This window comes from Calonectris borealis, chromosome 12 (genome assembly GCF_964195595.1).
Source record: "Calonectris borealis chromosome 12, bCalBor7.hap1.2, whole genome shotgun sequence".
Taxonomy (NCBI): Eukaryota; Metazoa; Chordata; class Aves; order Procellariiformes; family Procellariidae; genus Calonectris; species Calonectris borealis.
Window position 1 is genome coordinate 2,941,564 of NC_134323.1, and position 13,840 is coordinate 2,955,403.

At 49.6% G+C, this 13,840-nt stretch overlaps 1 protein-coding gene across 2 annotated transcripts; it reads right to left on the reverse strand.

The window, feature by feature from the left end:
- Positions 1-12,774, reverse strand: B3GNT9 (UDP-GlcNAc:betaGal beta-1,3-N-acetylglucosaminyltransferase 9). Of its 2 annotated transcripts, XM_075161023.1 has the most exons (3): positions 11,916-12,774; positions 4,247-4,289; positions 1-3,401 (listed from the first exon to the last, which is right to left on the reverse strand). In XM_075161023.1, the coding sequence occupies exon 3, from the start codon at positions 3,335-3,337 to the stop codon at positions 2,090-2,092; it is 1,248 nt and encodes a 415-aa protein (XP_075017124.1). In that variant the 5' UTR covers positions 3,338-3,401; positions 4,247-4,289; positions 11,916-12,774; the 3' UTR covers positions 1-2,089. The 2 variants fall into 2 exon arrangements, with proteins under 2 accessions (XP_075017124.1, XP_075017126.1); XM_075161025.1 differs by lacking the exon at positions 4,247-4,289.
- Between the last annotated feature and the right edge of the window lie 1,066 nt (positions 12,775-13,840).

Below are 13,840 nucleotides of genomic sequence, written 5' to 3' on the forward strand. Positions count from 1 at the left end.
TGCATGCTGTCTTTTAATTATGGTATAAATAATTTCCCAAACTGTAAACTAATCACAGGTAATACATTTCTGTACGAGCTCATAAATACGTAAGTATCACACGTGTTAGCAGACAGGGGCGTGACTGGCTTTCTCCCACCAGCAAGGTTCTGGCTTATTTCCACACCCTGCAGAGCTCCTTGTAAAGCTCGCAATGAGCATTTTGTATTTCAGGATTGCATCCTGAAAATATCCCAAATCAACATACGGTCTTTTGATTTCTGTATACCTGACCTTTCCTTGGAAATACATTATTGTAAGGCTTAAACTCTTACGATGAAGATAACATGAAAGACTGATGTTAACAGTCTACCAATAGAGATTACCAGCTTGCTTTCCTCCATGTTGCGCATAGTTAATACGAGTACTGAACCCACACTAGTGCTGGGTGGGAGGAAGGTTATACCCAGATATGAAATGCAGCTCTGCTGCAGGCTCTGCTCAAAGGAGGGCAACTTCCTGGACATTTATGACTGATGGTAGTTTCCTTGGAAGCTGTGTGTGTGTGCCCTTCCGAAGAGGGATGACATCGGGGGTTCTCTGATGGATAGGAGTTTTGTTGAGGGGGAAAAATTGCAAAAGAATTAACAAACACAGTATCAGAGGTGAATTCAGGCTCTTTGCCCCATGAATTTCATAGCTTTTTAACCATGATTTAGAGGAATTTACTTCCTTTTTGATGTCCAAGAAAAGGATGTTCTTTTAAGGTAATCTGCTGCTGGAAAAAACAAAATGCTTTAAAGTATTGACTATTCTTTGAAAAACCAAGCAATCCAATGTTCTTGTCCGATGCTTAAAATACGTACAAAGTTACAGACCGACTGGAAGTTGAAAAGGATTGCTGTGTGTTTTTGCTTTCTTGCAATAAATTTAGAAAGGCTTTCATTCTGAAGCCCTTTTGTCTGAAGACTACTTTCTCCCTTCATGTGACACCCGCAGCAATATGAAAAGCCTTGGCTGCTCTGTGCAGTTGACTCTGTGCCAGAGCACCAAGGTCTATAGAAACCAGCCCAGTCCATTGACAAGTTTTCCTTTGGTTTGAAGAAGCTCCCAAACGTGACGCAAGCAGCAGCTCTGTGTGGTTTTACCCTCACAAGCAAAGGCCAAAGGATCTCTCCAGATGCAAAACGTCTGAAGATCTGGATTAGATGGTGAGAGAGATCAGATACTGTTGGATGACTTTGAGTTTTCACTGAGTGCCAGTCAGCATAGTGTAGAGAGCCTGAGCGCATGGAGGTGCCAAAAAATGGTCCCCCGAGTCCTGAGTGTGTCAATGGAGCAGGTATTTGAACGGAGGAGTTGCTACGAATAATGAAAAATCAAGACTCGGAGGGATCGACTCAGAGTTCTTCTTGTCCTTTCTTTAAAGGCCCTTTGGAAGTCTGCCCCTTCCCAGTTATCTACTTACCTGTCCTTTGCTCAACCAGCCACGCCAGCCTCAGCCTCCAGTTTGTTTTCTTGTAGTCCACCCTATCTGCAACGTAGAGGACCCCATTTCAATAGCTGTAAGTTGTTCTGTTCTTCTCTTCTTACGAGGCCTACAGGCCACCCAGGCAGCAGTGATTTGATTTGAGCGTACACTAAGGCGACTTGATTTCCTTTGCTCTAGTTACTGTGTAGTTTGGTCATTTCTCAATGAGTCCGAGCCAAGGTAACACGTTGACAATCATCCCTCTGCTCCTTGGTGTCATCTCTTACCCTCTTTTATTTCTCACATTTCTAACAATGCTGAAAAATCTCCAAGGACTGCATTTTGCAATGTGCTTTTACACATTGGCCCACTAAGCACTACTATAATTCTAATAAATAATAATAAATTAAAGATACTGTTATGATTATTTGGACTCATTAATGAAGAGTCCACACACGGTATGTGTGTGCAAATGTGGAATTTTGGCAAATTCCTGCAATAGTTTGTCATCTTCTCTTAACATTCTAAATAAGATGTGCTAAAATACTCTACTTGTAAAGTCGGTTCATTTGGTTGCAACAGTTCCAGGTTCCCTTTCTCAGCTGGTTTGCTCTGTGTTTCTGCGGCAGCCTGCTTGCATTATCTGAGGGGTGATGTCTGGGTTGTTATTTGAGCTTTCTTTTTCCATTGGAAAGGCTTCTTCACTTGTTTCTTCTGAGTACAGGAAAGACGTGGGCTGTGGAGCAGGTTCCACATCAGCCAGATCTCGGCGACTTTCAGACTGTGAACTACCATGAGATCTTTGTAAAAACAGGGGTCAAATGTCTGTAGGTGTGGGGCAGCAGAAGGCTTGACAATGCCAAAGGTCTTGAATCCTTCATGCAAAATGGGTTTGAGGTTGATTCTCTGTAAGCACATGCCCAAAAAGACATCATCAATGGGGAAGAGTTCCACCTCTCTGCAAGCCCTAGAGAGCTTCCTCATGGTGCAGCCGGATAGCAAAAACCCTCCTCCTCCTGCGTAGGCTGGATAGATGCTTAGCCCATACATAGTCTCCGGGATATAGTATTTGCTCTTTCGGACACGGATAGGGCGGGCATTGTAGATGATGTCCCCAACAAAGAGGTCCTCAGTGGGGTTGTGTCTCTCAAGGAAGTCAACAATGTTCTCGACATTGACAAAAACATCGGCGTCACCTTTAAAAATAAATTTCACATTGTGGCAGAATTCAGCAGCCCAGTTCAGGAAGTGGATCTCCTTCAGGGTCAGATTGAAGAAAGTGTCCATGAAGTCCCAGAGTAAAACGTCCCGGTATGTCTGACTCTCCTGGTGGATCAGGGTCTCCCATGTCGCCAGCACTGTCCTATTCTTTGGTGTTCCCAGGAGGAACACTCGCTGGATCTGCTCCCCGTTCACCACACCCTCCCTACCCCAAGTTTTCCGGACAATCTCACGTCTGTCGAAGTCTTCAACTACTGATTTGATAGCAATGAGCAGAAAGGGACCTCCCGGTGTTTTCTTGCATTTCTTGGGCTGGTTAATGAGGAGATTGAAGTTCCTGTTATCCTTGTTTAGGAGATAGTGTTTGAAGTTGAAGGCAGAATCAGTCAACAGGGGTGGAGTTGTAGTTTGGACCTTGTTGTTGGCCACGTCCGTTCGTCTAACGATAGGAGTTGCTTGGGGTCTGGGTACCGTTGCCTCTGCTGGCATCGGTCCCCAAGGTGCTCTGGGGTCAGAGAATATTTTCGGTGTTACTGAAGGCTTTTTCTGTGTTGGCTCCTTGTTTCCTACCGGGACTAAATGCTCCAGTTGGGAGTAGAGTAAAGAGCAAAGCGCTACCAGCAGGAAGAGGGTACAGATCGCATCCCCTTTGAGACGAACTCTCATTGTCTCAGCGGTGTTTCTGGGACTGTTAAAAGCTGTGTTTGAGCTGCCGGGCACCAACGTCCATCTGTAAATAAACGTATGGTGTGTCAGCAATGAGGACTCGGCAGCTTTGAAGCATGCAGGCAAGATTAACTGAATCACCAATTAAAAACTAGCAGCAAAGTGCATTTTACTCATACAAGCACCGAGGCACATTAAGGAACTTGCCAAAAGGCACGTGGGTTGCAAAGCTAACACTGATCCTAGTGCTCTGCCCTGTGACTTGGTTAGTGAAGTCACCAAGCCGTCACCATCATCCTGAAAACCGCTTCCTAAGCCCAACGTGAAATCAGCCCTTCCTCCCACGTCCCTCTCGGCCGAACATGTTTTGCCATTTCAGAGATTTCACTGCTTTGGGAAAAACAAGGTGGAAAATTATGAACAATGCCGTTCTTCCATAAATCATTAGATTTTATTTTTTTTTCTTTCCTGTCCCCCTTGGTAACCGTTTCTTGCTGCTTTTACCCTTTTTGAGTCGAAACGGGGAGGCACGGACTTGGCTGTTGGAAGGCAGACCTTTCAGCGGCAGCGTGTCACTGGGGTTTCCCTGCACACAGAGCCAGCGCTCGTAAACCAGCTATGATTTCTGCCTTCAAAATGAATACATTAGGCATGCTCTTGAATGCACACAGGGCCTTTTTGCTGCCAGTAATCTTTATAAAATATTAAACCATTATAAATAACTTCCATTAATAAGGTTAGAAGGGGCACGGGTGTCTTGCCTCTGCCAAATCACCCTAACCAGTAAGCAAGAGGTGGGGAAATAAATCCCAATACGCAGAAGCAAGGCAGAGCCTGGTGTTAGGAATGTTTTATTAACGTGAGAGGTGAAGCTGCCTTTTGAAGTACAAAATTTGATTCCTCACTTACGCTTTTCCCGGAGATCTTCTGTCTCATTCGATCAGTTCTTCAACTGCAAAAAAAAAAAAGAAAGAAGGAACGAGTAGTAAGACGGCAGAAAGCAGCACGTAACCATAGTTCAGGGAAAGAGCTGCTCAAGCGTCTGCAGCGGCAGCAAAGGCAGGTCCTCTCGTCACCACCGCACCGCAGCCACGCTCTTCCCCACAGCGGCTAACAGCCGACTTGAACAGAGGGGACCTGACAGTCGCTCCGGGCTCCCGGAGAAGGCAGGCGACAATCGTAACCCCTACAGTCGTTAGCAGGGAGTGTGTTTCGAAAAGTTTAGCTCCACCCCAAAATTTTCTCACAAGTGCACCTAAGTATACTTCTATAACCCACTGATAATCTTTCACACTCGTATGCGATTCACAGCTCTATCTTGCCTGCGCTGTATTAGGAGAAGCTACCTTTGAAGGTATTACAGTTGTCTGTCTTGAATTAGCCAAGATCATCTTACCCAAAAGCTTCTTGATCGGAAGCTGCCTGGTTGATCGTCAGTCTGTCTTCACTTAAGGAAGACTCCTTACTGAGGACCGAAAAGGGTGGGGGAGCCAGGCTTGCAGCTTCCTACGCAATTAATTCCTGCAGTTCGCTGTTTTCAGCATTATTAGCCCATGGAGCGCACAGATGGATGCTCTGCCTCCAGTCGAGCCCCGTACCACTTTACTGACTCAAACATCTAACGGGCAGCTCTGTGCCTGGTAAGGATATTGTTATTCGACGTGATTATGAGTTACAACAGGACTCTCTTTAGTTCGGTGGCATCCGCTTTCAGCAAATCCTTTTTCACTGGCATGGATTGTATCACCCGCTAATTGTTCATTAACCATCAATTTTGTATCAGCCATAACATTATCTTTTTGAAGCTCGAAATGAGACTGACGAGTCTGTAGTTAGGAAGTACTAAAATAGTGGCACAACATTACCTCCAGACCCTGTGGGATCTAGGCAGTATTTCAAGACCAATGAAAAAGCAAAATCAATAAACCAGTTGATTTTTTGGCCAGCCCCTTTAAAATTCTTAGATGCACATCACTTGGACCTCATAATTTTAAAATATTTTGCTTTTTCGTTACTGGTTAACTGCATCTCCAAGTTACTGGTGAAATGGAGAGTGTTCCATCATCATGTGGTATCAGCGATCTTTTTCCCAAGTGCAGCTTCAAAATATTTACTGACCTCATCTGCTTTGTCTCCAGTATTACTGAAAACTTTATTTTAGCAAATGGCTTATCCGTGCCTTGGTAAAGCTCTTTGCGTTCCCAGTGGATTCAAAATCACTTCCTCCCTGTCATGATGACCGTGCTTTTTTTCCTCAGGCCGCCTTTCTCGCCGTTTTCTGGCCTCTAATAGAGATTGCTGGGGTTTTCTCCATTTGTTGGCTTTTTTTTACTGTACCTTTCACTTCTCTCCTAGGCTAGGCAGATGTTTTAACCGGCATAGCTTTGATATTGAGAGCAGGATTGTAGAATTTTCACTGATCTCATAAATTGTTGTTAAAATGCTTATTATAATCAGAAGCTGTTTTCTGTTTATGCTTTTTCTGCCGCATGACTTGGCTCATAACTATTTTCAGCCTCGTGAAAGTGTCTCTTCTAATGCGTATAGGATGTTGGTTTGCATTTTACATCTGTCGTGTGCAAATTACCCTTGGCGAGTCCTGATTGCGGTGCTCTGCAGCAACCTGCTGTGTTTCAGTTTTGTGCTGAATTATTCTTTATCTGTCAAGTCGTGGTTCCCAGCAGGCTTTCCCTCACGTTGCCTTCAATAAATTGGAAGGCAAGCTCCAGGAGTATGAAAGGATGGTCCCACCGCACCCCGGACATGCTACGGAACTGGATCTGCTAAGGAGAGTGAGTCTGTCCCTCTTCTGCCCATCACGAGCAAGAATTTTTGCTCGGTCCTATTGAGATACCTAAAATAGGGACCCTGTCTCAAAAAGCTCGTAAGAACTAAAACTGAGGCATTTTTGCGACGGGATAAGCTTTATCGAGGTGCTACGCAGCTCCGTGCACGTAGTCTCCAGAGCAAGCAGGAGATGCGGCGTCCCTGGTGGGACGGATCCTGATAGCACTGGGATGTTTGTGTATCTCCACTCAAGCTCTTCATAAAGTCTCCTCTCTTTCCGCACTGTAAAAGTAATTTTTTTTTTTCCTTTTCTATGCAAAAGTTTGATCTTATTTCAGCTGCCAGGCTCCAGATGGTAATTAAGGATCTGGATGAAAGTCCTGGCTCTTTCCTGTGCTTAATTTTATCAGCGAGGGTTTGGAATAAAATGTGTGTGTCATGAAACTCGTAATTTCCATGACTTACAGATTTATCCTGCCAGCATCTCGGAATCTGGCAATAAGCCCCCTTGGAAAAGCCAAAAAAAACCCTGAATTGTTACAAGCCTGGGCTGATAGCCCGGATTTTCTTCTGTCTTTTCATTTATTGAAAAAAAAGAATCCGAAATAGCGATTTCCGTGCTGAAATAAAACAGTTCAGTGCTGAATATAGACATCTCACTTTCAAAAGAAGTCGCCAGCTCTTGAAGTGATTCCTTGATCGAATTAGATGGATTTTCCAGTCTTTGTTAGATATTTCCTTCTTTTGAAGGAAATACCCTCGATTATTACACAGGTGCGAGCTCTATCCATGGATGTCAGTGTGGGAAAAGCTGTCCTGTTCTTGAATTCAGAGGGATTGATGATTCTGGCAGACGCTGCGGTATGTCCTAAAGCCGAAAAGATTATTCATCTGCCTCAACACCGGGGCGGGGGGGGGGGCGGAAATTACAGGGCTATCAAAGCGAGCAGAAAATATTTGATGCCAAAGAAAAAAGATGCGAGCACAGCAGAGCGTTTCTCGGCACAGCATCTTGCTGCGTGTCTGCATCCGAGGTGGACGCGCCTCTGCTTCGTGCACGGCCGCGGGGGATCTCCGGCCAGCTTGGGGTTACAAAACTGCTGCATCGCTCGGTGCCTCGGGGAACGTGGGCTTAGCTGCCAGGGCTGCCTCCCGTGTCCTCCAAGCTTGGAAAAACGGGGAGTTGTTCCTCTTTGTGTTGGTTGCCCCGGGATGGCTACAGAAGGGATCTTGAGTCCAGCTCGAGCGGGTCTGAATGGGACGGTGCCGTTTGCCCAGCAGTGGGACAGGGGGGGTCCTGGGGAAGACGGGGAGCGTCGCGTGCTGCGAGCACCAGCGATGTTAGAGGGCTGGGCTGGAGGAAGAGGCTGAGAGGTTCCATATCCCTGAGGTGGAAGTGTGGGGAGCCCGTACATAAGGAACATGCTGGAAGGACCAAGGGGGCCGCAGCCTGCGTGGCCTGAGAGGCAACAAAATGCTCGAAAGCTGGAAGTGGCCGGAGCTGGGCAGGGCTCCCTGGTGAGCATCCAGGCAGGGAATCTGACCTGCGCTGTTGCATGCTCGGGCAGAGGGCCCAGTCCTCCGCCTGGTTTTCATTTATTTGAGAAGAGGATTCTGAAATATGGCCAAGGAGTGCTGCAATAAAAGCAGTTAAATTATGATTTTAAAAAAAAAAAAAAAAAAAAGTTGCTAGTCCTTCATTCCCAGTTGAATGACGTGAAGCCTTGAGCTCATCCTGGAAGTTTCCTTTTGCAGCAGCCATCACGTCTCCATCACTTGGCACTTCGGCTCACATGGACCCAGGTGGGAAAAAGCCTCTGGATCCTGTCCCCGAATTCAGTCAGGAAGCCTTGGTGATTCTGGCGCGTTGCTTTGTGCCTTGAGGAGTGGTTATTCAACCCGCCCAGCCTCAGGAAAAGCAGCTGTGGTGAGCGAGGCAAGCTGAAAACGTGGTACACCGAGCAAGAGGGTACAAAACACAGCAACGAGCTCTGCCGCGCACTCGTCCCAGCCTGGAGCATCCGTCCCCGCCAAGCACGGCTGTGGGTTGTCCCCGGATCAGCTTGCTGTCCCGCTGCATGCGAAGCATTTCTGGCTCCCTCCCGGCTCCCCTCCTCGCTCCCGAAGCTGGAGCTGCCACTGGTAGGTTTGGGTTGTGCAATGGAGGGGCCGCATACGTTGTGTGGCCATGCAGTATGGGGGCTGTGGTTGCTGATGGAGATGTCTTATCTGTTTCTCTGTAAAATGAGCTAAAGAAAGTGTTGGGGATCCGGCACCGATGGGTTCAATGAGTTTTTTGCAATCCTCAGGGGAACTTGGAATATTCTGGGTGGTGGGGGTGCTTTGAGGCAATGCTTGAGGTTTTGGATATTTTTTTTCATTTCATGTTGGTTGAACGCATTTCACGAGAACAAAGTCGGGTTGTATCACCCAGTGCTGGAAGCTGGGACCCGGGCTCTGGCCTGCAGCGGGGAGGTCTGCGCACGTGTCCCTCTTCCGCCTCCTTTCCAGCAGTTTTTCCATCCTGATTCACTCAGCAAGAGCAAATCAAGCTCCCACGCCCTTCCTCGCCTTGTGCTGCTGTTCCTCTGCCTCCTCCTCCTGATGCTATTCGAGAACCCACCAGCAACAGTAATAACATACCCTACGCCCATCCTGCAGCTGGGGCTGTGTAAAATAGACGTGCGCAGATCAGCTGTATCCCACCAGACCGGGATGCTGGTCTGCACCGCCTGAAGCTCTGGTGACTACACCTTCCCACCGACTCCCGCTTGGTCCCACCCTCCGAGCCCCCGAGGGTCGGGAGAGCGTTCGACTTCTGCGTCCGCACCAGTTTAGTTTAAATGCATTGCTGAACACGCAGACACGAGCAGCACTCTGTTTCGCGTCGAGATTACTTGTTTTGCTCTCCTCCAGCCGTGTTGGGCTGCCGTCCCTCTCGTACCCTTGAACAGAAACCTGAAGTGAAGCGCGAAGGCAGAAGGTTTTCAAATTTCAGCCGAGTTACCTGATGCAGGCAAAACCTCGTCTTCGATTTGCATCCTGTGGGTGCCTGGGCTCTTCGGGGCACCCACAGGGAAATGGGTCAGCTTCCAGCGCTGGGTTTGTTCTGCCCCACATACAAAAACATGCATGAACCAACTCAGGTTTAACGGTTTGAGCTGGTTTTGGAGTGTTTAAAGGGGAAAAATAGCTCTGGGTGTTGGAGCAGGGGAAGAAGCCCTCTTTTATTCTATATTTGGGTGTCATGTAACAAGTTTTATTCCTGCATGGTTTCTTTTTTGGTTTTGTTTGTTTGGTTTGGTTGGTGCCCCCCTCCAGGCAAAGTCAATAACCTCACCAAAGTTCATGCTTCAAGTGGCTTTGGTGCCAGACAGCTCCTCTCTGCATTACAGGGTGCTTGTGAAGAGGTCTCATTTGGAGCTATAGGATTACAAAGCGATGCTGAACGATTTGGTCTTCTCGACTAGAAGACAGGGCAAGCAGAAATACAAGAGACGCCCTTCGGCCCGTTGGTTAGTGCAAAGCCCTGGAAAAATGAAGGAACGAAAACAATCGCTCAGCTGCCTCACCAGAAAAAAGAGCCCATCTCATTCAGCTGCTTGAAGTTTTGAAGTCTGTAAACAAACGGAGAATAGGCTGTAGGATTTAATTAGCTGAATGTCTTGAGAAAGCTTTCCCAGGAGTCGGGATCGTGAGCCAGAGCCAAACGAGCACAGCGCAGAGGGGCAGAGGCTCGCAGCGCTCAGCCGCAGACCGCGGCACTGCTCGGGCGCCGCCGGCCGGTTCCGCCGTCGCAGCAGCGCTCCGGCCCCTCCGCAGTGTCACCGGCACAGCGTCACCGCTGCCGTTACTCGCCTTGCAGCAAAAGCTCTGTTGGTTGAAACACTGCGCAAGCAGGTAACAAAAATGCAGGCCCTGCTCCAAAGACCGTTTCCAACTTTCCTGTCGGAGCTGCTTTTCAGGCCAGTGTAAACGAAGGGATGAGATCCCCCCTGTTACAGGACAGGGTGCCTTATTTACCTCTCTTCTTGCCCCAGTCCTGAAATACGTGGTTTCATCAGCTTCCCAGCTGGCTGGTCCCATTTCATTACCGTCTCTCCTGCTGGCGCTGCCAGCCTCGCCTTCGCAATGCCAGCCACGCGTTAGACAACTGCTTGCAAATGGCTGCTGCGGTTGCCTCCTTTCAGCTTTCCCCCCAGTCGGTGACGCTTCGATGAAGTATACAGACTGAAATGCAGAGAAACTGCAGAGCTGCTGTGCTGCAGATGGATGCCGAGATGTCCGCTGTCGCGTACAGGGGTCCCAGGAAGGAACTTGCACCATCCCCGGCGGGGAATCGTGCGGGACCGCGGCGGGAGGCAGCGGCAGTTGTGCACGGGAGCCCCGATGACGCTGGGCAGCGCTGGCCGCCCGCGCGACCGTCCCCGCGACCTCCGGGGAACGCTGGCTGCCTGCACCGCTCCTGCCGTCGCCCTGCTCACCCGGCGGTAAGTCGCTCGCGTACACGTGGCACGGGTTGGGGACTGCAGCTCCGCTGCATTGAAGCAGCGCAGGATGTTTTCCTGGCCCTTTCGGGGCAGGACGCGCCATCGGTGCCGTGCCCGTGCAGGACCGCGCTGCTGCCAGGCACGCCGTGGCGGGCCCCGGCAGACAGGGGAAGCTCCAGCTCCTCCTAAGCACAGCACCACGTCCCTAACGAGAGCGTTCCGCTGCCTGCAAGGTAGGAGAAGGTAACGCGCAATTATCTTCCGCAGGCTTAGCAGCCTCGAGAGGTGCTTTCCTGAATCCTGATGCAGTCTTGCGTGTTAGGTGGTCTGATTTGCAGAATTATGGAGAGCTCAGCAGCTCGACTCACACCCTGAGTGCTTCGGGGAGACAGGCCCCTCCTGGAGCAGCCAAGCGCAGGGCGAGGAACCTGCCCTCTCTAGCAAACGTTCATTTTCCCTGACCCCAGGAGGAGAATAAAGCCTTGCAGGCTCGTGAAGGGGTAACAAACAGCCCCGCCGAAACAACCACCCTCCTTTCCCAGCCCTCCCCAGGCTGCAGTGCCCGCTGCCTCTTCAGCTCCCAGACCCTCTTCTGAGCCGATCAATAATTTGCCTGATGCGCCCCAAAACCCAGCAATTGCAGTGCATTAGCACGGATGCATTGTTACACCCAGACGTGAACGGGAGAGGGAGTACCTGCTGACTTGCCCCACTAATTTCAAGATGATACCCAACGCATACGTTTAGCAGAATCTGCCCAAAAGCTGTTAAAAAATGCGATCAGTAACTGCTCATTTCCCTGGGACTGAATTTTTTTTCTTTCTCTCTTTGCTATGCTACAGCGCTTGAAAATTCCCGTGGTTTGCTCAAAGCGTACAATAGTGCAACGCGGGGAAGATTCACGTCCTTTTACTGACGAGGAATGGCTTGTAAATGTAACGTGCCGCCACTGGAACATGTTCGCCGTTGGGAGAAAACCCTGTCTCGGAGCACTGGAGGCATTGTCTAAAGACAAACTTTCTTCTGTAAAAACAACCTCAAACACCCAAAGAAAGTTCTTTGGAAAGTAAAGCAGATGTAGCAGGGCTGGAGGCTGCGTGCTCAGAGCCTGTAGCCGACCCTGCTGCATGTTAACCATCGCAGTTCAGGTCGCTGCATGTAACAAGATTGCAAGAGCAACCAGGCAAAAAGAAAAGCCGCGGGCTGGAGGGAGAGGGAAGCAGTAGGGACCGTCTGCAGCTCGCACTGCTGCACAACTCTCCCCGACCCACCCTGATCAAACGTACATAACGGATACTTACAACCCATTCGATAGCGCTGATCCCGCGTCCCCTCGGTAACGTCTCGGCAGCGGGCTGCCAAGTAGGCACATCTGGATACAGTTAGCGTTAGACATTCCTCAGCCTTTAAGCGAAACTGAGGAAATCCTCGCGGAGCAAAGCAGCGCTCGGTCTCCTGCACTCTGGGCCGTTTTCATGCTGAAAGCCAGCGTTCCCCGCGCTCGTGTGCCGAGCGGGGAGGGGTGCCTGCGCCCACGGGGTCCGAGACGAGACGCCGGGCTCCCTCCTTGCACAGGCTCGCTCACTGTAGCGTGGTGGAAGGAGCAACCGCGCCGGGGGAAGGAGCTGGGTCCGCTTCCAAGCGCCTGACACGTGACCGGCGGGCTGGGGAGCGCAGATGGCCTCCAGCGCCGCCGAGCCCCGCGTCCGGCAGCGCCCCGCGTCCTTCTGCGCGCGGCCATCCGCGGGACGGGGCAGGGGCGGAGGTGTCGAGGGATTGAATGCAGAGCCAGGTTGGGGGCTTCCATCAATCCTGCTGTTTTACCGGTTAAAAATAACAACCACAAAAAAGGCTATTTTTTTTTTTTACTGTAACTTTTTTCAAGAGGAAACGTACTAATTTTTCTGTCGCCTTTTTTTTTCTTCACAATTTGGCTTTGTTTTTTTAATCCCCTTGTGATTATTGACTTCACCTCTGCAAAGGCTCAAAATTAGAATTGAGGTTGGGTTTAGCTCAGAAGGAAAATCCACTTGGGGGTTGGTTTCTTTTTTTCTAGTAGGGAAATGATGCGAGGAGGTGGGGAGCTGAGCGGTGCGGAGGCTGAAGCAGATACGAGGGTCCCTGCCAAACCTCCCAAAACACTGAACAAAAAAAAAAACACCAACCCTTCTTTTTTTTCCCATTTAATTTGAATTACTTCAAAACAAAACATTTTTATTTGGAGCCAAATCTAAATTGCCGTCGGTACCGACCTGCCAGCTGACTGCAGCACTAGCGTTTCCTATCTCTGTGGCTCCGTTTGTCTCTGCAATGGAAACAATGACCCTTATTCCTCTAACAGAGGCCAAGGGTCTGGAGAGTGTCCAGCCCACGGCCCCTTTAGTATGCAAAGTTTTTCATTTACAGTGAACTTGTCATAAAACCAGGTTTTGATCTACTCTATTGTTTTAAGAAACAGTTGGGTGTTTGTGAAACACAACGTAAAAATGCTTTTTTATAAGCGTCTGTGCTTTTTTGATCTATTTTTAATTTCAGCTCAAACGTTTTGCTTTATTGAACACAATGTCACCGTGAAAAGCTGTCGTATGGACGGGTTCGTGATGAGCAACCCTCGGGCCCTGCGTTCGGGTGCTTCAGGCTGGGAAAGCCGTTTCCTCGTGATCCGCAGCTGTCTGAAACGCAGCAGTTCCTCGCTAAATAGCGCAGCTGATCGAGAACCTCGGCCGTAAACGTTACTCGGCTTCACGCCTTCCCTGTGCCAACCCAAGGTACATTTATCCTTCTCTGCAGCAGCAGCCCCAGCCTGTTTTTCATCCCTCCTCCGTAAGGAGGCAGATGGCGGTCACGGAGGCGAAGAGCAGACCGGTGTGTCCACCCTTGCTGAGAGGGGCTGGCTGTGGAGCGAGGGGGACTGCTCCCTGAAACCATCGGGGGCTCGGCAGGTGTTCCCACCGCGTTCCCCCACCCAGGTTTTGGGACCTACTACCCTTTTTGCTTGCTCCCATGGGGTGAGAGTGAAAACAGAGGCTTTCGTCGCTGTGCGGTGCCTTTGTGGCTGCCGTGGCTTGGAGACTTGTGCAGGGAGCTTGAGAGGTGGAGGAGTTTTCTCCATGGGTGCTTCTACTTGGCTGTTGTCTCACCTGTACCTTGTTCCCTGGGCACCAATGCACGGCTGATTCATCCTTCTCACTGCCAGCAACGGTGCCCTTGGTCTGTCCCACGGCAC

Excerpts from the sequence above, each read along its gene's own strand:
- B3GNT9 (XM_075161025.1), bottom strand. The coding sequence starts at position 12,010 with ATGTCTAACGCTAACTGTATCCAGATGTGCCTACTTGGCAGCCCGCTG. Across the intron at positions 3,402-11,915 it reads TCAGCGCTATCGAATGGGTT|ATGGACGTTGGTGCCCGGCA; the intron begins GTAAGTATCCGT and ends GTTTATTTACAG.